Raw genomic sequence first — 25,430 nt, 5'->3', positions numbered from 1 at the left:
ATCATCCACCCTCCTGTTATCTTACTGTATGCTGCAGGGATAACTTAAGCTCTTTAAAGGCCATTACACAGAAACCCATGTCTCAGATCCTCCCTGATTAAATTTCATTGATGAACTGTCATTTTCACATGTCCGCAGGCACGATGGCAGCAAAGCGTCCCTACAAACTCGACCGCGGGTCACTGGGGACGCTCCATTCCGGGTATTTACTGCATCGTCCCTCAGAGACACGGTGGTCGCCACGTCTCAGCTGTACCATACAGGACGGGCCAACATTTACAAAGCTGGTGACGCTTGTTGACATCCAAGTAGAAAGCCCACATGAAAAAGGAAAGTGAGCAGAACATGAAATCACTTAAACGTGTCACAGATGACGCTGTGCAGACTTTTCAGAGCTTCATGGTAAATGGTTAAAGTAAATGGTTTCTGCCATCATACAAGGTAACCATTTTCAATGGCAAAATTTGCATAACAGATCACAAAGTTTGCAGATGGGTTATTTTTTCATTGGTTTCCTAAAAACTCAAAGCGGACGTACAAAGACCCGGATTTACGGCGGCCATCTAATCAACCTTATTATATTTGAGCCCCAACGTTTGGTCATAATGTCCATTGAGTCTGTGTGTCTCATCATCAACCACGCTTTATTTACAAAAAAACTTTGTTTTATCCATCCATCCATCCACCTTTCTCCGCTTAAAACTTTGTTTTATTTAATCAAAATTTAATTTATGATGCCCTTTGTTGCTTTTTATTTACAGTCTCTAGTAAGTGAAAAACATGAGCATTCTGGCACTGTGGGGGTAAGAAAGTGAAAGAAAACATTTAGAAATGAAAGTGAAAACAGTGCATCTTGAAAAAAATAATTACAGTATTATGCCATAAACTGCTGTATATTAGTATTTTTTAACAATGTGTGGAATTAGTGAAAAAACATAACAAAAGCCTATTATAAAAAAAAATGAAGCATTCATGTATGTTAATTCTTTATCGCTGTGGTTTATATAATAAAGGGTGTGCAACTTGGGACAAAAGCTGACTTGTGACGACGTCATCGGAACGAAACCCCCTGGTAATTGGAGGACCACCTGTATGTGTAACTTGACTTGCTTACCCCTCCAAGGATACTGTCACTTGACCTCCTATCTGCTCCATAAGCTTTCACTACATTAGCAGTTTTAAAATTAAAATAAAATAAAAAAATTAAAAAAATACTGCGTTTCAGTTTAACGTGTAGCTACTTGTGTAATGTGTGCCAGCAAAAACGGTGGGTTTGGGACTAAATGACGGCACTTGGAGAATTGAGTGTCTGCATTTCTCGCGCTCTTTGTTGCTGAAATACACTAATAGAGACATCCTTCCACTAACGATTGGGCTGCATTATGTAAAAGCCTCAGACAAAGCTGTAATAAATAAAATGATTTTGCACTTCCGTCGGTGCATTAACTTTAACCGCCTGTACAGTGCAGGGCGGCAGTGGCGCCGCTGTATCCAGGAAGCACACGGCACGAGACAGGGTACATCCTGGACCTGTCGCCACCGCATCTCAGTGCAACGCTAACTTAACAATAAGGTTAACATTAAAATGAGCTCGAAACGATTGAAAAGTAACAATACATCTGAACTGCTTCGTCCCGTAAACATGAGCAACGTTCCTCATTGTTAACGATCACCGCCATTCAGGAAAGCGGACATGAGCTGTCAACACCATGGAAGCCAGCTGAATAAAGGCAGTCCCACGATCCTACTCTGTTTTTACTCCATCTCAATATTTTGATTGAGATATGAGACACAGGAAAGCAGGTTTTTTTTTAACTGGTCTCCAAAAATTAAGACAGAGGAAAACGGGGAAATGTTTGTATCTTTGAAAATCCTTAACTCGAACACGAGGAGCTGACAATGGAACGACTGCAAACCTCTGCAGGTAAAGCAAAGGATGTGTCACACTGTCAAGTGGAACTACATGCCGAGAGCCCATCCTAACCTGTCCGTTGAACAACCCACTTATGATCAAATTCAAGTTTATTGCAAAACAACCAAACAAGCCAGTATTGTGTGGATTATGACAATTAGATGTTCCCCAGATAAAGCAAACAAGATGAGATTTTGGAACAATTTTTCAAAAATTGATTAGGACGTTAAAATGTCACGCAAACCAAGCACCCTGAGGTATTAATAAAAGAGCCCGGTAAATACTAGGTTGCGCAGAGACGTCCTTTCCACGTACATGTTGAAGTTCATGCCCATCCATAACCCAGGGACCAAAAGTGGAGAAGGGAAAGTGTTGAAACGCCCGTCCCTGTGCAAGCCCTCAGCCTCCTCTTCCGAGGACAGTTTAGCCAATATTAAACTTTAATGAGACAGGGGAGGAGCACACAGCCACATTTCAGCCCATAACGAAGCATCAGTCATCTTGGTTGTGTGTGTGTGCACACCCATTCACTTCAGAAACTGTCTCCCCCCCCACGACTAACTATGACTTCATCTGTTGTGTCAACACTGATTACACGCTGTTTCCAGAAGAATTTCTGAAAATGACCCAAGTCACATAAACACGTACATGTAGTTTTGACCTGAAAATGAAACGAGAGACCGACCGACTTTCCAAGAGCTTTTATTCATGACGTGATTAACGGTTATGAGGCAGCGACTGAGTTGAGCGCCGTTCCGTGATGCAACACAGCGAGCGCGTCTCCTCCGAAAAGCACCAAATTCCGACAACCCCCCAACTCTACAATCACTCGACAATTCCCACAACATCCCAAATGTTACACTTACAGCTCTCACAATCCTGCCAACATTCTCTCATTATAGAAAGAGAGCATTATTAAACACCTGTGGCATGTACTCATATTGTCATATTTCAATAATAAAGACCTTTATAAATCAACTGACATGTCTTTTGTTATGACAGGCACAAAAGTGCTTGTTTCAACTACTGCACCAGCAAAAAAAGAGAAAAACTTCAGGGCAATCTGTTTGTTTTTCTGTGTTTTTTTGTTAAAACGCTGGCTTTTCGGACAAACATCCAGCACATATACATCGGAAACTACATAAAGTGGGGGAAAAAATGTGATGCGATTTAGAGTAAACGTTGAGTAACGGCCTCCGATGCCCGACTGGCTCCGCTGCACCTTGACGTTACCACTCCGTCAAGCAGCCAAAGAGCAGAGTGGGCATAGTGGGGCCCGACTGGCTCCTCTGAGCTCCTCTCACCGTGGGCGAAGTGCTCAAGGAAGCTTTCCGAATTAATCGCCGACTCTTGAACGCGGAGGACACGGGAACACCCAAGTAATGCAAACGGCGAGAAACAGCTCCAGCCTTACAGAACACGCACCCAAGTTCGACAACACACAGGCTATTCAAAAACACGTTATCTTAAAAGTGGTATGAGGAAAAACTGAGAAGAGGGGAGGGGGGGGAAAGCAAGTGCTGTATGTGTGCTTTGCTACATATCAGAATCAGAACACCACACCTGAGCGCCACACAAGCTCTGGACATCAGGACTGTTCGACATGAATGTGAAAAAGCTACGCAATCAATAATGTGGACTTTTTTTTTCTTGGCAGTTGTGACTTTGCGCAGCTGAAATCCGTGTTTTGTCGGGGTACCAGAACAAACAGTTGCACGCAACCGCGTTCAGCAGCGGTCAAGGTCTCGCGTGCAGGACGTGTCCCGAGAGCGGACGGGTACTTACCACTGAAATGCGTTGTAATGGAAGTAAACCATACCGAGGCCATATAAAAAGGCAGCATTCTGAAAGAAACGCAGAGAAGAAAAGATGGTTAAGGTCACCTGGAGCATACAGTTGAACCTTTCTGAGGAGTGCAAAGGGTTACTTTGTGCCGGGTGGTGGTGACCCGGAACGGCCCTTCCAATGTAACCCTTAAGTGTGGGTTCACGGGGCGTGCGGCAGTCAGCAACCACAACACTTAAGAATTTCTTGAAATAAATTTGTTGATGTAACGAAGGCAACAGGAGTAAATAACAGGGGTTGCCGAGAAGAGCAGTAAAACAGAGCGTGACACCTATGAACCAGGGAAACTCCTTCAACCTCGTGACCTTCAGGCACCGGTCCAACCAAGCACATCATCACCCTTTGCCCTCTCCAGTGCTACTCAGGATAACATATATATGGCTCTTCACATTGTTTTTACTGTTAATAATTAGTGGTCCTCACTGCCTGAGGCTTCCCTTACCATGCTTACCGCATTACATTTGTTCAGGGGAATCACTGCACGGTTGTGGAAAAGAATGGCATGACAGAAGCAAAGAGCTACTTCCATGCCCTGCTTCGCACTTACACGTGGAGGAGAATGAAGTCACGCAAATGTCGCCATTACTGTGAAAGGGGGCGGAGCCACGGGTATGCCGAGCAGGAATGTGGGGGGGCGGGGGGGAGCCGCAATCTAATCTCACATCGGCTAGAAACTGTGGCGTGTGACTCAAAAGCAGAAACCACAAGGTTGTTTCTCAACCACAGCTTCCTGCACACACACACACACACACACTCCCCATGTTTTTTTTTTTTTTTTAAAAAGTCAGTGTGTTTACAAAGGCACAAGGCCTGAGCTGTCAAGCAGCACCACTTTCAGACCACGGCAGGAGGTGGCGCAAGGATTAGAACCGCCTCCTTGTGTTTAAAGGATCCAGGTTCAAATCCGGCTGTAGCACCCTTCACCGCGGTACTTTATCCTAAACCTATGCAGTAAAACTTCCCAAGCAGCATAAATGGGTAAACCACTAAGTACAAACCTAAAATATTTAGTTGCTTGGGAGAAACGTGCCAGACAAATAAATACTGTAAATCTGCCCTGGGTTAAACAACTATCCAGTGAAGGTTATAAAGCCTGGAAGATAAAATCCAAAACAGCAATAACTAGATTGTATGAAGATACGAGGCGTTGCTGCACCGAACACCACAAGTACCACAGCCCCCAAAAGTGACAGTTACACGTTAGTAGAGACCATATTTGTATGAAATACTACATTTAACTGGTCTTCCTACCAAATTTCTCTGTTGCTGTGGGAATCTTCTGAACAGGAAGTGGACAGCAGTCGCACTCTCACTGGTCAACGCTGTCATTTAAAACCCCCACAAGCTAAACAGACTCTCATCCCAACTTCATATAAATCTGCTTTTCATTCTGCCCAGTTGAGAAAACTTTTAAAAACAATATGTGTTGTTAATTCTTTCAATAAAAGTAGATGAATGACCAAAAAGTGTGAAAACGACCGGTTAATGAACATGTACAGTACCGGCGTTCAGGGTCACCGGGTCAGGACTAGACTGCACTCAGGGTCGCAGCCACAAAAGGGGGAGATCCACAGATTTAATGATTATTCCCAGGTTGCAACTTCGGCACAACCATAAGACTTGAGACACGAGAAACGTGATTAAAACATGTGCCGACCCAAGTGTACTTTGTACAGGTCTACTGTCACAGCCATCCTGTCCTCTGTAGTGGGAATGTTATTGCATATAGCTCTTACAATAATGATGTCACCAGCCATGGTCCCGCTCTCTCTCTCTCACTCACTCACACACACACACACACACACACACACACACACACACACACACACAACTCCAGAATACAAATAAGATGATCATCACTTCGCACACATCACCATCACGTTGCACTTACATACATTTACATGTATTCATTTCACTGACACTTTTTTTCCAAAGTGACTTACAGTGTTAAGATACTTACACTATTTACCCATTTATACACCTGGGTAATTTTACTGGAGCACTTTAGGGTACTACAGCTGGAGATGAGGCTCGAACATTCATTAACTGGCTATAAAAGCTAATCTGCTCACGAAAGTTTAACTGCCAAACGTGTGTGATGTCATGTGCCAAGCTCACACAGGAATGGGGGGGGGGGGCTGAGAAATAAGAGCACATGGAAAATTGCCCTGACCAACTGACTTCACACAGAAAAAATGTGTCATATTTCGGGAGTCATTGCCATGTTCCGTTAAAAGTGCTGAAGTTGAGTCACGTGTCACAGTCGCATCGAGTCGCAACTCCGCTCCGCTGTGCAGAACCTCCTGTAAATATGCACAACATGCCCGTTTTTACCTGTGTGTACGACACAGGCAGAGTTTGATTTTTGAGAGAACAATATGTCGGGAAAACGGATGCCGAGCCCTCATATCGGGGTCCTGCATGACGACAAAGTAGGGCTTACAACAACAGAGGAGGCGGACAAGAGAGAATCGACACGATAACTGAGCTCGAGTCTCAAGTAGCAAAACCAGATTAACAAACACAGCTGCAAAGGTGACTCACTTTGGCCGTGTATGTCTGCTTTAAAAGAGGTGTGACCATGAGCACTGTGGTACGTGTGCTTTCGAAGCAAAGCGGCAAATCGGAGGTCTAAAGAGGCCAAATGTACGGAGTTGGCGGAACTGCAGGTGCATCGGTCACAAAAACTCCTACGTTATTTAACGCGTCAAGAGGAAAAGTCTTAAAAATAATGACAGCACATGTCCAACGTGGACGACGGCAAAGAGGAGCAGTGCTCCCGAGTAGAAGCTCGTCGGCAGCGACAGACAAACGCTTCGCTGGAAAGTTGGTAAAGACCACAAAGATCAGGCTCAAAAATTACCACGGAACTACAGCCTCGACAAGAACCGAACATGACGAGTTTCACAAAGTTGGAATTTATGACAGGGCTGCTGTCCAAAAACTGCTCGTATCGAAAGCCAACGCACAAAGACACACAACCAGGTATAAGGAGCACAAACCCAGACCTCTGAGCAACGGGAAAACAAACTATGGTCTACCGAGTCTTCCTTCACCCCCATTTCCTACATCTGGTGGGCTTTATGTTTGAGATGTTTGGGGAAAGACACAGGATGCCTTCAACCAACAATGTCTGCTGCCAGCTGTTAAACACAGCAAGGGATCTACAGTGGTATGGGCAGTCATCTCACGAATTAGGTCCAATGATTGTTCTGCATAGTCGTAGAACAGCCAAAGAATATGGGACCACTTCACAGGACCAGGTGCTTCCTATGGTCCAAACCAGGGCTGTGGAGTCGGCACACAAAACCTTCGACTCCGACTCCAGTAACCCAATAATTCCTTCTGACTCCACAGCACTTCCCAAGAGTTGCACATTACCTTGGGGGTCAGATTATCTGGCGAATCTAGGCCTAACCCTATATTACACCTCTCATTTTTGGGGGTCGACCTACACACCGGATCAATTTATACGCCGTCATATACGGTACATGTAGTCGGAGTCTGTACATTACTGTACAATAATTGCTTCCGACTCCACGGCACTGGTGCGAACGCAGTTCCCTCACAATGGTCCCATATTCCAGGATGACAATGGCCCCACGCATACTGCTATACAAATTTCAGACGTCTCAATCACCACGTTTAATCATCACCGATCCTTTGTAGGAAGTAAAATTCCACCACCTTCTTCCCTCAAAGAACTGGAGGCTTTCCATTTTGAGGAACGACGCACAGTTCCTCAAAACGACGCACAGTCCAGGACTCGTACAACTGCATTCCAAGAAGGACTGAAGCTGCTCTGAAGGCAAAAGGTGGCCCTACTCTATTTGGCAATTACTACCGTTACATTATGCATTTACGTTGTTCCAGTTTCATCCCAAAGTCACAGTGGCACCGTGAGTGAATTTCCTCACAGGAACTGGTAAAGTCTGATTATTACCATCAGTTTTTACTGATAAATGCAATTCTATATGCAGCCACCTCTGTAAGCTATGCTGATTGAGACAGCGGCATCAGACAAACACACTTGTTTCCTCTGAGCTGTACGTCACTTTGGAGAAAAATATCAAATAAAATGAATAAATGTAAACCTGAATGTACTATGTTAATGGCTCAGTATTTATTTAGCACTTACATTTATATTACTGTAATGTTTTATATGCATACTGTATGTACAATATTTTTTACAGTACTTTATACAATTAATACAAGTACACGAAACGGAGTGCATATATGACCCTCAGGGTGGTCCCATAAAAATAAAACGGACTGAAAAATTCCTAAAGAGCGATGTCGTTACCGTCATATGGGTCGTTAACGCTCACATGTTTTAAGTGTGTTTTGTAAACAAACCAACTGTGCTGCCAGGCATATGAAAGTATATACAATTTATGTATAGTACATAATACATGATAATGATAATAAACAACTCTGTTACTGGTTTATGTATTTACTGTACAGTAGTTTTGTTATTTAAGTGTACTCCTACTTAAAGTTCTGTAATGTAAGACAGTACTGTACACTCCATGGTCTTCGCTCAACGACGAAGTCGGACTGCGACTGCTTTCGCAGAACGTAACCCCATCGTTAAATGGCGCAAACCTGTACTTTAATTATTAAATGCATTTTTTAACGTGCATTTCACATGAAAGAAGCTGATAAAATAACATTTTAGTTATCTGTATATGCACTGACAGTAAAAATGTATATATAGCCCGTGAGGTAGGGTTAATTCCAACTTGCGTAAATTTAGACTGACAAAAGGGTCCTGGAAGAGAACCCTTCTATCTATCTATCTACCTACCTACCTACCTAATTTTGGTATTTAACAGGACACCCAAACAGTAGGTGACCAGTTTTTCTCCAACGGAAATAAAGGTAACGTGAGCCCTCTCAGCAGAAATTCGCCTAACAGGGTGGCAACGCTTTACATTTACATATTTACATTTTCTCCAAAGAGACTAACAACGTTAAGCTACTTACATTTATTTAGCCATTTACACAACTCGGCAACTTTACTGGAGCAACTCAGGGTTACCACCTTGTTCAGGGGACTACAGCAGTAGGTGGGATTTGAAGCATCAACCTTTGAATCCAAAGGCAGGAGCTCGAACCACTACGCTACCAGCTGCCCAAGCCGACTACTGGCTCCAAGGGAACGTAGTGGTGTGTCATACAGAGGAACAGGACAAACTGGGGTCGGGATTCACCCTGCTGCGATAAGAATGAGTGTACATTTTCCACAACTCATCTGCAACACTCATCATGAAACCAAGCAGCACACTGGCCATGCGCAAAAGCTTTAGCCGCTACTCCAAGCTGCTGTCAAAACGATCCTTCCCGCTGTCTTTCTAAAACCACAGCAGAACAAACGCACTATCAGAGAGCTAAATAAGCGAGACAGTTTGAGGCTTCACAATTCAAGGATTCTTACCAAGACCGAAGCACTTCTACTTGGAATTACAGCGGTATACATTGTTCTCCTTGCTCAAACTCAATGTTAATGTTAGAATCAATATAAAACATTGTCTTTCATTTTCAGCCGATATCCATTGATAGAGTCCTAATGAAGATACATAATGACCACCACACCTTTAATCGACCAGCCGCGCACTCCCTACATTAATTCCAACAAAAGCCAACTGAAACAGAAGCAACACCACAGTTCCCATGAAGGACAGCAGCATGCCCTCTTTCATGAACACAAATAACAGCACGACTTTCATGTGTGCCTTGAGTCTCTCCTCAGTCCTCATCACAATTACCGAAGGCAACTGAGTTAATAGTTACATGTTTTCAGTTTAAAAGAATTCAAAATAGGAGAAATCTCCAGTATCCTGGAGGAAGGTACCCTGAATTGTTCCAGTTAAAATTACCCAACTCCATAAATGGGTAAATCATTTTACACAGCTTGACACTAAGCTGCTTTGGTAAAAAGGATCAGCTTATTGAATAGTATAATAGCATGGATGTGCTGTTTTGGTCGTAATATTACAAGACGGTGTTTGATATGAACTGAAAGTTGTGTTTCCTGTCTCACTGACAGTCTCTACAATCACTTCTCCCATGTTCCTTTGTCCTACGCATAACCAAGTTTCTGCACGTAGTTCATGTATTTTGTGTTACCGTGAGTTTACTCAATGTTTCCTTTACCGTCGTTGAACGGCTGCTCTGCACCATTCACCAGGGACAGGAGTCGTGCTGTCAGGAATACCTACGTGGGGTTGGCTGCATGTGTCTGAAGAAACCACTTTACCTGACAGCGAACTTTAACAGTACGCACCCATTGGAGTGCGCAACAGTTCATCCGCTACGATGACTGAGCACATGGAGGCGGAGCTTATGGGCGATGACTCGTGTCAGGGGCTGTCAGGTGACCCGGAGACACCCCTAGAGACTCGCAGGCTTCTAGTCTGTCTGTGATTCCAAGACCTCTCTGAATATCATGAGGGAAAAGCCAGTAACATATCGTGTTTCTAAATGATTGGCAGTTTTACATATATTTACAGTGAATAAAATCAGAAGTACGTGAAGAAAAGGCCTCGACAATGAATATGCATCAGCACCCTCCTCCGCCATAAACGCTTCACTTTTAATGGCGAAATGAAGCCCAACGTCCACTTCTTTGGACCAGCTCATATTGTTGAGGCCTTATCACACACAAGCAGGCCGCTCATTACGTAAATATTCCGCACACTGAGCTGTAAAACAGGCAGATGTTATGGGCATTAAATTATCAGGCCGTAATGGCTTTCATTTGGCACGCGCAACGGTATTCGACAGACCTGCATACACTGCCATTCATTCTTCATTCCTACGAACAACATGACAGCGAAGCATACTGATGTCTGCGTAGAGCCATGGTCTCCAAGGCCTGGACCTGCAGAGCCCCAGTGGGGTCACATCAGTGACCATAAGGTCTGGGGTTGGAGATCCTTAAAAGACCTGCCTTGCTTCTGTCTATTTACACACACACACACACACACACACACACACACACACACACACACACATACACTAGTTCTTGCCCCCGTAACTGCTGCTTGGGGCACAGGAGGACGGCCTGACCTGTGCATCATCTGCTAACCAGACAGACTGTGTCCAGACGATCACCTGACCGCACTAGAAAGTTCTTGGACAGAACTGACATTTACTGTGTAGCACTGGCCTTCCCTGGAGAGCAGGCAGTCTGTTGGCCCTCAACCCCCAGGCTAACTTTAGGAGTTTAGTTTCCTCTCCTTTGCTGCCTTTGTTAGACTTTTGTAAAACTGTACTGACTGTATTTCTGTTAGTCACTCTGAAGCAACATGTTGGGAAGGGCTCTACACAAAAATTAATTGAAATTAATTGACCTGCCAGGGCCACCAATCCATCCCTCCCCTCTCCTCCCCTCACATGGCCTGGGAAGAGACCCATCAACCACCAAGCAGATATCCATGTCTCAGCTTTAACTCCATCCCTTGACATCTTGCTTGTCACGTCACCAAAGCAACAAGACCCACCTCAGAGAAAGGTGTCAAAAACACTGGATTATTTTTCAGCATTAAACACAGTTTGACAAATATTTACATTTATTCATTTAAGTGACGCTTTCTCCAAAGCGACTGACAATTTACAATCATTTATCTGTTTATACAGCTGGACAATTTTCCGGAACCAATTTCAGGTAAGTGTACTGCTAAAGGTTACTACGGCAACAGGCAAGGCTTGAAGCTGCAACTTTCGGATCTGAACGCAACAGCTCTAACCGCCACATCATCAGCTGACCCCCAAATATAATATCCTTTAGTAGGAACTCACCTTCCAGTAGTCCGACTGTAAACTGTAGTACCTCTGGTATGCGGATAATGCTGTGAGGAAGAAAAAGAGAAGAAAGAACAAAAAATGTAAATAAGGAGTCTTTCGGTGACAACTCTCCACAGCTACCCTCACATTTACACAAACACCAAAATAAAAACTCTCTTGAAGGTACAGTTCCAAGAGAAGGGAATCTGATTAGTGAGACAATCGGCAACATTCTTGTTGACACATCGACACGAGACACACAATATTACATTTATTCCATTTAAGCTCCGATGCGGACAATTACCAAATGATTGTGAGTCACTCCTTGTGTTACCGGTATGCATTAGCCATATTAATTCTCCTAATGCTTCTGCAGAGTCATCAAAAGGCTTGAAAATAAGACGACAATTTAACGTGAGCGATCATCAGGCAAAACAAGGCAGATACTCGACCTCTCTCTTGAAAAGCCCGCAGCCTCCCGCGCTGTACACATGCAAGGGGACAAACACACTTTGCAGGAAGCGCAAGGGGAGAGCAACAATTTTCCAATTTGCCAAAGACCCAACTGTCCTGGAAGACAACCATGAGAGGAAAGCAGTGTGCTTCTGCGACTAAGAGGTACCTGAGAGGTGTAGTGGCTGTCATTTCATACAAAGCCTGAGTGGAGAAAGACTTGTATGACAGACTGTCATCATACACTAAACAAGCTGTACCTACAAGTTCGTTAAACACATTAAATGTTCTGCAACTGAACACATAAAAACCAAGAACCAAGCCTAAAACCAGAACCCAAGCACCAACCCTACCCCTCGAACCCAAGAACCAACCTTAACCCAAGAACAAACCCTAGCCCTAACCCTTATTTCGGACGAAAACATTGCTCAGTCCAACCTCTGAAGATCAGCGAAAGCATTTTGGCAAAATTACAAGCTGCATCCTCAACTAACACCAATTCAGCTTACGTCATACTTCAGCAAAAACAATGGAAAAGAAAAGAGTGGAATGAAATGCAAAGAAACACATCATGCCCTTACAGTCACTTCAGCAAGAGGAGGATTCATCTATAAGGCCTGTATGAACCAAATGAGCTCCACTGAACACTGCCTTCACAAGCCAAAAACCACGATGCAATTCTCACAATCAGGAGGGCTCCTATACCATTTAATAAGCATTTCGGTGGTCTAAACGAGTAAGAAAACATTGCACACGTGAGTATTAAAAGAAAATTGGAGGGAAAAGGGTAAAAAACAGAAGTGTGATCACACTAAGGAGTGTTGCCATGGCACATTGACAATACAGCACAGGCAGCCATGTCTCCCTGTGATTGAGGAACACACCTTCCGAGAGCTTCACACCGATGCAACTGTACTGCCCCTGTGGGAAAAACATTAATCGCATGCAAGAAACAGAGAACCCGGAGAAAAACAGCAAAACCGTTTTTACCACAACAAAACACAATCGTTACAACGCAGCTGCACATCACTGTCACACAGGACGCAGAGCCTGGGAACACGGTACGCTTTTACAGACAGACACCTCGCTGCACAGAAACAGTGTCTTCAAAGAACAACTAGCATACAAATAAGTACACTAGCTTCACAGCTCATGAACATAATTGGGACCAGCAGTCCACTCGCGACTCTTCTCTTCATCAGTTCAAACTGATTTTTTACCTATATGTCTCAATTAATAAAAGTTAATAACTATTAAAAAAAAAAATACCACTAGTTAAAGCAGAGTGTCAGTTTTAGTTCGGTACTTTAAAGCCAGTGGAAGACTGTAGAAGGCACTACAACATTTCTCAAAAGTACCAACACATTACAGAAAGCATCACATCCTAAAAGGAACAGGAATATTTGGTACTTGGAACCCAGTGCCAATATTTGCTGATTTCAAAAATGTGGAATATTTTCTAACAAGGGACATGTAGTATGAACTAACGACAAAAGTAAATTTAATCCAGCAAAACTGAATGGGGGGGATAAACATAATGAAATTTAGTTACATTGTATTATTGATCACCCACAGACACCAGACAGGACCTGTAAACACTGTGGAAGTGAGTTAAATGAAGGCGGTCCCACACTACTACGCTGTTTGGGTGAACCGTACTGCTGACTAAAGGCTGGACACAAATATTGTTGACATTTACACGAAATTCAGAAAATTGCCAAGTGAAGAAAACGTAATTAAAAACACATTGGAAATGTTTGAACACCGCATCACCTAAGTGATTTTCTAAAGAATAGTAAGAATATTGATGGTACAGAAAGTAAACTGCACAGCAACACACTGTGACAGTGCAGCGAGAGCTGTTTGGAAATCATGCATCATGTATGACCTCTGCTCTGCCACGCAAAGCACGTAGAACGGGGAGAGAGGTACCTTTTGGGTAGTCCTCCAGGAGGAGGTTGAAGTGACCAAGCTGGCAGAACAGCTCAGGATCCACTTTTCCTTCAGCTTTCAAGATTAGAGATTCGTAGCAGCGAATGGCCTGTGGGGAAAGCAGAAAAATCAGTTCACTAATTCGTAAAAACGGAAAACATTCTCCACCTCATCATGCCAACGTGATTGCCAAAACACGGGAGGAGAGCAGCCCTGGGGGTGGAAAGCTGGACCGACAGGAGCAACACTTACCAGAGCCGTCTAGTACAAACCGTGTGCCAGAGCCCAGTTCCGAATGAACGGGAAGAGCAGGATGAATTCAAAAAAATGAGCGTGCACGCACACGCACACACGCACACAAAATTCCTCCAGTGAGAATCTCAGCAACAGTGATGGGTGAGGTTCATCAGCAAAGGGTATCAATGTTTTCGAGGGACTTTCACTTTGTTAACGGTAAAAACTATAAACTCTGAGCTCAGGACACTTCATTACCAGCATGTAAAACATACTGGAATTGTGGTTCAGTGCCAAGCATTTTTTAAAAAAAAAAAAAAAACCCACACAATAACAGGCAAGACAATCATTCTGCACAAACAATAATATACAAAACAAAAACAGTGGAAGCATCAAGACTGCGCAAACAAAAAAGTGCAAGAAAATGAACTTAAATATGCATATTCAGTAGAGTAGTTATTGAAGGTAGTGCAAAATAAGCAGAAGAGTATAACTGACCAGTAGTGGTTGAGGTGGGGGGTGGGGGTGAGCGGACACAGCCCTGGGGAGCATGTGCTTATCGGACAGACGGGGGGCAGCATCTGATGAAATATCTATCTGTCCATTGTTAAAAAGGTCGCTTGAAAATGTGAGACGTGCCACTTGCTAAAGAGGTTTTAAAATAACTAATCGATGAACGTGTGCAGAAGCTCCTCGTGAATCAATCTTTTAAGACTACGTGATTCCGTACTCAAACCTGCATCCTTTATATTCACGCATAGCAAACAACACCAGTCTGACTTGATCAAATAAAGGAGGTTCTATTTCCACCGAGCGATGGAGCGAAGACCCACGTTGAAGAGACGTGGCAGACTGATCGCGCAGAGCTCACATGTACCAATCACGCTGCACAACTAGGAAGTGGGGCCATCATAATAAAGAGCACACATTTTCTATATACATATATTTTTGATAGGAGTTGCAGGTATTTGATTAAAATTCCATTCCTGCGGCTCTGGGCGATCCGTATGGTCCAAATACACCAAGATCAGAGGCCTAAGACATTTACATTTATTTACGTTCATCCATTTAGCAGCATCTCAGAGAAAATACAATTTGTACATTACATTAGGAGAAAGAGAGACATAGTTGCAGGCGTGCGATTCTTAAGTAAACTTAGTTTGTTTCTTTCCACTTTATGCACCGAGGTTCATCGCACGAATAGGTGCATAAAACGCAGGATAGATGAATCCTGGTAACCTTCCTACATTTAGTGTTTTTTTAATAAAATACACAAACAAACATACTCATACAATGCTGGAGTAGCGGCTGTATAAAGGTTCACCCGGGGATGATCATGAAGTTACGGTGTGTGAACATTTACACCGTACATGAGCTGGAGAGATCTTGGGCTAAATGGGTCCGGAAAAGGTGAGTTTTCAGACCCTTCTTGAATGTAGACAGAGTTTCAGCAGTTCTGAGTGAGAGGGGGAGGTTATTCCGCCACAACGGAGCCAGAACTGAGAATCTTCATGCTTTGCTTTTTTGTGCCTGGGACCACCAAGCGAGCAGAAGTAGATGAGCGAAGGGTTCTGGTTGGGGTGTAGCGGTTGATCAAGTCTTGTAAATAGTTGGGAGCAGTTCTATTGACACATTTGTAGACAATAACCAGGGTCTTAAATCTGACACATCTGACTGTGACACATTTGAATTTGACACATTTACATTACTTCATTTAACAGATGCTTTCTTCCAAAGCGACTTCCAATGAACTCTATGTAGTATCATCAGCCCACACACCTCATTCACCAAGGTGACTTACACTGCTAGATACACTACTTACACTGGGTCACTCATCCATACATCAATGGAGCACTCTCTCTCTGTGTCACTCATACACTATGAGGGAACCTGAGCAGCATGTCTTTGGACTGTGGGAGGAAACCAGAGCAGACACAGGGAGAACATACAAACTCCACAGAGACAAAGCGGGGATCGAACCCACATCCTTTTGCACCACCAAGAGGCTAGTCGCTGTGCCCATGAGACACGTTTCAATCTGACACATTTATTTAACGTATTACAGAATAAGCATAAAGACGTTTGAGGTCACTAGATGTGCAACATGCGATAAAACTGAATGGTCTTATACTTTTGCGACCCTTAAAAAAGTGGATTTGAAAGGAGGTTTATAAACGGATCAAAATTATTCGTGCCTCCCGTGAAGCAGCAACTGTAACAAAAGAGGAATTGTGAGCATCTTTGTCACCTTATTTGCCACAACAATGGAATCGCGGGCCTCAGGAGTGAGATGGCATCCCGACGCAGCAAACGGCCGTGGCGTCCACAACACATGCGCTTTACACTGATGACGTACCACGGTACGCTGCATAACCGGTACTGGAGGACAGCTCTATCCTACTGCACCGCTGCTACATCGCCACGAGCTCATGTAGCTCTTCTTCTGCATTTACGGAGCACTGGGAGCAAAGGGGGTCGATGCCTTCGTAACCTGACTCTGACACATTGTTACGGAACACCGTTCGGTTTGCAACGGAAAGCAGAAATAAAGAGGCGCAAGTTTCGCAAACACTACAACTCTGGAGGACTTGGCTTCCATCAAGGTCCGATTAATGCCCTGAAAATGGCGATACTCCCAAGATTTTCATATCTCTTCCAATCCATTCCAGCTTTGATACCACAAAAAGTTTCCAAGAAATTGTAATCGAGGATAATTTCATTCATATGAGACGGCAAGACGGAATATAAAAAAAAAAAAAGTACCTACACAAACTGAAGGCAGGAGGAGGGCTCGGGTTTCGCCTCCCCTAATTTAAATGTTATTACTGGGCAGATAATCTGAACATCTTTTCTCGGTGGAAGATGTGTGTGACAAATCTGATGACAACTCGGTTTGTTTTTAATCAAACAAACCTTACTGAGCAGCTGTGGCACTTAAATGTTTAATATGTCGCAAAGACACTGGGCTTTTTGTACATTTTTTTTTTTATTTTTTTCCCCCCCCAAATTAAGTTCATTATTCATTTTATATAAACTTCAGTGTTCACCTTTATTCGTTATACTAACATTTATGTGAAGTGCCTATTTTTATAAGCTCTTTTATTCTTTATTGTTCAAGGCTGTATTCTTCAGTGTAATGTAGTATCAACGGCCTGTATATGAAAAAGGTAAAAGCGTTTTTTTTTTTTTTTTAAAAAAAAAAAAGACCATATAAAAACAAAAACAATAGAAGAAAAACTGACTTAGCAAGACAAAAATAGACCTGACCAAGATACTGGCTGAACCCCCCCAGAAGTCTAGCTGCACAAAATCATAAAAGTGTCCCTTTTATTGCAGAAGAGAAACATGGACACAGTTGTTCAAACACAAATGAGCCTTTTTTGGAAATAATTGTGAAAACTATGAGGGAAAACAAAAGTTTAGATTCTTGTAACTGGGCAGAGACCCCCCCCCCCCCCAAACTAGTTATTTCTGCATTGCTGGTGTTAACGTGCTAGGTCACAATACGGGTGATGCTGTACTTACAGCAGCCTGTAAAATCAGTCACGGCGATGACGTCACTATACTGATTGTCACGGCAACGATTGTCACAGCAAGGACGGTCACTGTACCGAGTGTCATGGCGCTGACTGTTACAGTGCAATGGCAATAACATGCCACCCCCACCTTCCTACAAAGGACACGCCAATAAAAGGTTGAGCGAGACAAAAACCACAACCCAAGGAAGCGATACCACGGCGAGTGAATGCAAGCGAGCTGCTGCAGACCCCGTTCGAGACCAACTTATTCGGGGCCGCAAACACGCGTTCACACCGCAGGTAGCAAATGATCTTAAGTACGTCTTCACAAAAGAATATGTAACACGGCCAGCCACTTAAGTGACTTTAAAGTGTGATGGAGATGCCGACAGCACCGCGGAGACAGCGCCTTGAAGCGCCGCTGGACTCACACGGCCTTCTCACGCAAACACACTTATTTTGGACAATTAAGTGCTGTGATTGATATTTTAAAGCGCCAGATCCGGTCCCTCGGGGGCCGCTTGTTACAAATCCATTAGCGCCAGCCGAGGGTTTTACCGTAAATGAGCAAACACTTGGCTGTTAAGGCAAATGTTTACGCGTCCAGATAGAAAATCCACTATCCACTTTTAACATCTTAAACCAAGGGGGTTTTTTTTAACGCTTCGCACAGACGAAAAACATTAGCTTCTTGTTACAACAGGTACCATGCAAGTTTTCAAATTGTAAATGACGAGCGGTGATGTACGATGACAGACAACGAAAAAGAAACCTTTGCCCTCGTGTCAGGCTCTGTTCAGCTATGTGCACAGTAAAAATGTGTATGTATTCCATGTAAAAATATGCAGGCTTGGTGTTTTACGGGTTTCTTCCTACTTCAGAGGCCACTTAAGACCAGGCTCTCTCAATATCTGTTGAATTAACACACAGGATAACCAATAAGACATATACACATCTATGGCCGAAAGTGGCCTGAAGATAATACCTTTATATTTACTTACGGAAAATGAATGGCAATGACAAGTGCCAACTTCCTCAACCTCTATCAGGTCACAGCGTGAGCAGTCAGACACGAGCACGCCCCTTATCATTCAGTACGCCATATTTTGTCCTGTTGTGCCGTCACTTTTCTTCCACAGCAGGCATTTCATGCACCGTCCAGCATTATTTAATTTTGTCTTTTACTCTGCAAAGCACACAGACACCATCCTCCTCCCACAACAAGACCAACTACTAATTTTATTAACCAAATGTCATATCAATAACTGCAAATTCTCTAGCAACAAATACGTATAGCACTCTAGAATGAAAAGAAACAGTACATCAGTACTACACAAGGCTCCACTAATAAAGCATTTAAAATTGTTAAACTCTGTAAATGACTTGATAGCTTCATCTATATTGCAACATGTGTTTGCATTAATTTGACTCATTGTTTTTTTTTCATTCGCACCCTCGTTTTGTGCTGTGTGTTATTTAGAAAAGTTATCAAGCACATGCGCAATTATAGGATGCGGTACATCGCATCTGTTTCCATGGAAACAGTCTTAAGCACTCCTTCAAAAAAAATGGCACTTTTCAGTTAGAGAACTGTTTACTTCCTGCTTCCTAGCACATGAACAATCTCAAGCAACGACATCAATTAAAGGTAAATTAAATGTCATTACTGAAACACCACATTTATTAACTGATGCTTCTCTCCCAAGTAACTTACAATTTTAAGATACTTAATTATTTACCCATGTATGCACATGAGTAATTTTCAGCATGTCAATCCAGGATAAGTACCTCGCTTATGTATACTGAACATTATTCTCACAAGGGCTATTTAAGGATAAAAAAAAAAGTTGTTACTTTTGAGCCAAATCCAAGCGATGCACATAAGAAGGGACTGTGAAGCACAGCCAAACATTTGTCTCCAACTCTGAAACAGTAAGATCAGTAAAGACAAAAATAAGCATCAAATTAGGAGGGGAACTTTAGAAAAAAAAAAATGAAGTCCAATGAAAAAGATATAACAAGGCATTACCTGGCCAGGCTGCTCTCCCATATCTGCAAAGTGGCATCACAGTCAGTGCAATCTGGTGCTCCCTGACAGCTCACAGCTCTGATGAGCCTCAGCAAGGATGGCTCTCAGAAGAGTGAGTGAGTGAGTGAGTGAGTGAGTGAGTGCGTGAGTGAGTGCGTGAGTGAGTGAGTGAGTGAGTGAGTGAGTGAGTGAGTGTGTGAGTGTGTGTGTGTGTGTGTGTGTGTGCGAGCAAGAGAGAAATAAATCAGCCCAAGGGTGACGCACTTGCTAACAGCACCACTCCACTGTCCTTTTCCGTAGATATACCCTCAGCTGCAGGAAGGTGCCAGAACCGATCCGTCGGCTGTTTTCAATCTATTCCAACCGCTACTTTCATTTCAAATGAGGCACTTCCACTGCTACTAAATATGCTCATTATTAATTACATTATGTACATTTACATTTATTCATTTAGAAGACTTTTCTCCAACGGGTTGTACATCTCATAGAAAATACAATGTGTTCATTACATTAGTAGAGAGAGACACTTAAATGCAGACGTGTGACTCTTAAGTACAATTAGTTTGTTTCTTTCCACCATATGAACCAATATTCATCCCACAAGTAGCTGCATAAAACTAAATGTGTGTAAACAACATTTTTCATTACATTACAGGAGTAGCTATGTAAAGGCTTGTTGGGTCACGATCTTAGTTATAGTGCATGAACATTTACACCTTACATGAACTTAAGAGATGGTGGGTGAAGTGAGTCTGGAAGAGGTGAGTTTTAAGACCCTTTTTAAATGTGGACAGAGATTCAGCAGTTCTGAGTGAGAGGGGGAGGTCGTTCCACCACAACAGATCTTAGAACTGAGAACCAGAACTAAGGACCTTCGTGCTTTTGTTTTTAATCTTTCCCAAATTTCCACTAACACCAGCAGGACTATGCTTGCTTTAAAAAAAAAAAAAAAAGCACTTTGAAATGTCTCTTCTAATGTGTATTTTGTGTCCCACACAATGAGGTGCACTTACCCCACTTACTCCAGAAGCTTCAGGATACAAAAACAGAACCGCTTATCCGAGCTTCGGGACAGTCAGAATAGCGACAAATATTTCTACATGTTTTTTTTTTGCAAATTAAATACATTCCACGAACACAAAGAAACCTCTGAGAACGTTAAAGAAAGTATTTAAAGTGGTGGAATTCAGAATAAGGCAATTTCGTAGTGAGAAGACCCGGACTCGAACAAACAGCCTGCAGGTTACAAGTCACCTCCTGTAACTGTCCCATCACTGACCGCCCCATAACAAGAGAGCAGAGACAAAGTAGCACTATGAAAATAACGAAAAATCAAAAAAGGAAACAAATGGAAAAAGAGCTGTTCAGTTTCGACGTTCCAAACCCAAGGACAAGTAGAACCATAGATGGTTTGTCTCGCATTCTGGACGTGTTGGACTCAGTGATGCACCATAGCTAGGCAACAAATGGGTCACCTCGGACGTGTACCAGGCTTCCCCCATTGACTTACACGGCTGGATGACCGGGACCCCGCTGGACAGAAAGAGAAGCATTGATTTGAACACAAAACACAGAGCTAGTTGGCTGCATTGCACTAAATCTTGACCTACTTAAATGTTCAAGTGATATTCCAGTGCTAATGTTGACGCTGCTATTTTGGTTAGGAAAGTACACAGAGCTGGTAACATAATTATAATAACTAGGAGATGTGGATCGCTGTCGCTGCCCAGCATCACGAGGGAGTATCACTCCACGTATCGCTTGCCCGGGAGGGCGGATCAAAATTTGAAGTACAGTTCCTACTGAATGTGTATTGCCAGCTTACTATCGTAAAGTTGAAAGAAAAGAAAAAGGGCAAAATAAATAAATAAAACAATCGGAAATCGGGGACCACCTGTACTACGTTTTACAATTGAAGTTCCGTCACCAAAGTAAATTAAAATGCTTCATACCAATAACATTTTGTGTGTTTAAGCAAAATCATTTATTTTTTTAACCTATATAATTTTTATACAAGATATTTTCAAACATTTAATTTACAAGAATTACTACAAAACTCAGTGCTGCTTGAAAGTATGTGAACCCTTTGTGTTCTTACATTTTACCGCAAATTAAGAAGTGTTTCTCATGTGATGTAATGGGTGTGGAATTACCAGTTCCATATATTGCTTTAGAGGAAATCATGTGTGTAATAGAAACAGGGCAGCAGAGCAGGTGTAAAAATAAGTGAAGTCTAAGTTGCACTGGTTAAACCAAGTACGTAAGCAGAATCAGGTGCGTAAATCATTTATTCATTTTACTTTAATATTTTACACAACAATAATAACCACCCCGGCAGGATTCACATACTTTCAGGCAGTACAAGGATAAAGAAAACATCATTTTTTAAAAGTACTCCAGAAACTTATGGATGGGGGAGTGAAAGATCTCAGCAGAAATAGAAAAATCTGAGAGCAGAGGGCCATTTCCTGGTGCTTATGGATCACTTGTGGGAGTCTGGGAGGACGTGCCGAAATCCAGGAGACTTGGAATGTCCACAGTTCTCTCAAAATATATATGCTTAACATATTAAACATATTTAACCTCTTGTTTATCCGGGAGACTTAGAATGTACACAGTTCTCTCAAAATATAAATCCATAACATATTAAACACATTTAAACTCTTGTCTTTTCCAACTCACTTCTTTGGAGGAATGAACTCAATTGTCAATCAAGGCGGGATTAAACGCAACTCTAGCTGCGATTGGTCAGTACTAAACTGATGGCGAGTATGACCAATGAAATGAACAAAAAAAAAATCAGACAACAGCAAAGACATTTTAAAGGTTCGCCATAAACATGACTGAATGACAGCCAACAACAGCTGGTAAAATAAATTGAAGACGTCATGGTTCACCATAATAGAGACTAGTTTTAAGGAGAGAAAGTTAAAACAAATTTGTAAAAACTGTAACATAACGAGGGTGGCAGAAATGTGGCTTAGTAAAAGTATATTTTTTCCTTTCAAATTCACTCCGGTAAAAGTATTAATGTCAGCAATCACACTGAAAAGTACCAAGAAAAATTTACTTAAATACTGACACAAAAATAAACTTACTACTACCCACCTGTGATTAAAAAACTGGAATGATGGTACTGCACCAAAGCAGCACTGCCCGGTAGAAAGTCTAAAGACTTGAGGGGGTGCGATATCAGCAAATAGATACACAAAAACACAGTTGCAAAGAACAGTACATCTACACGGGGCAGATTCTACTTAGGACAGAAATATTTTTTAAAAAAAAATAAATAAATAAAAATGAGGTATTTTCCTTGTTTTTCCCCCATAATCAAATGACTCTCTTTGTAAAGCAGTTGCAAAATGTAATCCTGACAACCACGTTAATTCATTCTCATCAGTTATCCAGAGGATATATATATACACACACACACACACACACACACACACACACACACACACACGCTTGTTTAGTTTGCAGGGAAGTTGGCTGTGTGTCCGACATCCCCCAAACAAGCTCAGTGTAGTTCGAAGAGAGCCAAGTCCAACACTGCAGGTGTTTCCACCAAACCCACATGCAAATAAACGGATGTGCAGTCAGAGAGCCACTGTCATGTTAACATGACTAATATAAACGTATCACTTTGGGAGGTCAGCATCTCACCCACTAAGTCATTTTGCAGCTTTTAGCTACGTCTCTGAAACGTGCACAATGCAAAACTCACTCGGCATGTCCTCCTTAGCATAAACTGGAGCCTCAATAGTAATTCTATTGGGGAAAGGGACAGGCATGAACATGTAACCTACAGAAATAACACTTTTAAAAAAAAAAAAAAAAAAAAAAATGTATTGCATACACTGGTTCCTTGGCAACAAACATACTTCAAAACTGAAGGCTGCTCATCATGTGGTTTGAAAATCCAAAATCAATGTTGCCCCTAATTCACAATAGAAAAAGCTTAACTATACTGACATACCTTGATTTATTTGTTAAATTCTAACAAAGGAATAAAAATGGTTTTTAATGTTCTAGCGAAATTAATTTAAAATGACTGAAATCACATCCGGGGGGCACAGTGGCGCAGCCGGTTTGGCCGGGTCCTGCTGTCTGGTGGGTCTGGGGTTTGAGCTCTGCTTGGGGTGCCTTGTGATGGACCGGCGTCCCGTCCTGGGTGTGTCCCCTCCCCCTCCGGCATCACGCCCTGTGTTGCCGGGTTAGGCTCCGGCTCGCTGCGACCCCATTCGGGACAATCGGTTACAGTCAATGCGTGCATGAAATCACATTTTCTGAAGCTCTTCATCAGTTCCACCGGCTGACAAATCTATGCTATAAGGCTGTCCAATGTTCAGCTTTTAGCCACTTTCAGCTTTCTTATTATGTGCACAATGAAAAGGTTAAAAAGACGGATTTGTATTGCTAGGGTTAAGTTCTGTAAAAGTCTCAGATAAAGCTAAGACATAAAAATACACACACCTAGCATTTTCATTAACTCCGAGCTACATTCAGTAAAAATATGCGGTCTCCAAAAACCTATCCAGTGCTGACAGATTTATTCCATAAACATGTCCAGTGTTCCTCATCTTGTTACTGATCACCAAAACTCAGGAACACCAGACACGAGCTACAAACCGTGCGGAAGAGAGTCGACTCAAGCTGGTCCCTGCCCTCCTACTCTGCTTCGTTGCATTTTACTGCCAACTAATGGTCGGACACGGAAACACAGCTGGCGTTCCCTCTGCAAGACATATTTAAGAAAACGGAAAGAAAACGCAGCTAAAAATAATTCGGAAACCATCTTTCAAAATCTGTAACCCCAGCATTCGTGACACGAGGAACCGCTGTACCTTCATTAAATGTTGAGGAAAGACACTTGGAGAACTCAAATCTCACAGGGTGACAGCACCTCTCTAGTAGCTTTACACCAAACCTCATCTCCCTACAACCTCAGGACGGAGGCATACCTGCTGACTGACCCCCACCCACGCGGCAATAAAAGCATCACCACCAACAGGCTGCAGCGCTTCTTAATTCCAGTTTATTAAAGCAAGAAGACAACGTGTTCTGAAAGCAGATAATGTAAGATCCTGACGAGAAATTCAGCGTCACGTTTCAAGAGATGAGCGTCAGCATTCAGAAGAAACGTGTGCTACTGCTGATGGCAAAAGTGGAAGCGTGTTGACAAACCTCCATGTGTTGCAGTTCACTCAGGAATTAATTTCCAGCAAAAATGGAAAGGAATTATGAGCATTGAAATCATGTCATGGAAAGAGATTTTTTTTTTTTATTCAACTAAAATGACAAGAAGCATCTTGCGCGCGCGCACACACACGCACACAGCTGTCCATCCCAGCCCTGGGTGGAGTATGATACATGAACAAAACAAAAAAAAAAAAAATAATAAAAAATTTTTGCCATTATTTGGCATTAACCTTGATCAAGTCAATATTAAATCTGGGGCAGCTGGTAGTGTAGGGGTTAGCGATGCCATCTCTGGGTTCAGAGGTCACAGGTTTGAACACCACCACCTGCTGTAGTACCCCCGAGCAACACACTTACCCTAAAGTGCTCCAGTGAAACAAAAAAACTCAGCTGTATAAAAGGGCAAATAATTGTAGGTATTAGCACTAAGTCACTTTAGAGAAAAGTACAAGCTAAATTAATAAGTGTAAATTATCAACTTATCATAACAACTGAACACAAGTGCCACAGTGATCATTTC

The 25,430-nt window shown here is 42.5% G+C and overlaps 1 protein-coding gene across 4 annotated transcripts in view; it reads right to left on the bottom strand.

The window, feature by feature from the left end:
* Positions 1 to 25,430, bottom strand: part of kdm6a (lysine (K)-specific demethylase 6A) — a 60,497-nt gene that overhangs the window by 25,974 nt on the left and 9,093 nt on the right. For all 4 annotated transcript variants that reach the window (XM_018749995.2, XM_018749994.2, XM_018749997.2 and 1 more), the window contains 3 exons: positions 13,931 to 14,039; positions 11,561 to 11,610; positions 3,698 to 3,756 (listed from right to left, as the gene is read on the bottom strand). In XM_018749995.2, the coding sequence (XP_018605511.2) occupies positions 3,698 to 3,756; positions 11,561 to 11,610; positions 13,931 to 14,039 (218 nt within the window). The remainder of the gene's footprint in view (positions 1 to 3,697; positions 3,757 to 11,560; positions 11,611 to 13,930; positions 14,040 to 25,430) is intronic.

This window comes from Scleropages formosus, chromosome 1, assembly GCF_900964775.1.
Source record: "Scleropages formosus chromosome 1, fSclFor1.1, whole genome shotgun sequence".
NCBI classification, from domain to species: Eukaryota; Metazoa; Chordata; class Actinopteri; order Osteoglossiformes; family Osteoglossidae; genus Scleropages; species Scleropages formosus.
Note: the sequence above shows the minus strand (reverse complement) of the source record. Positions and strands in the feature narration are given on the sequence as shown.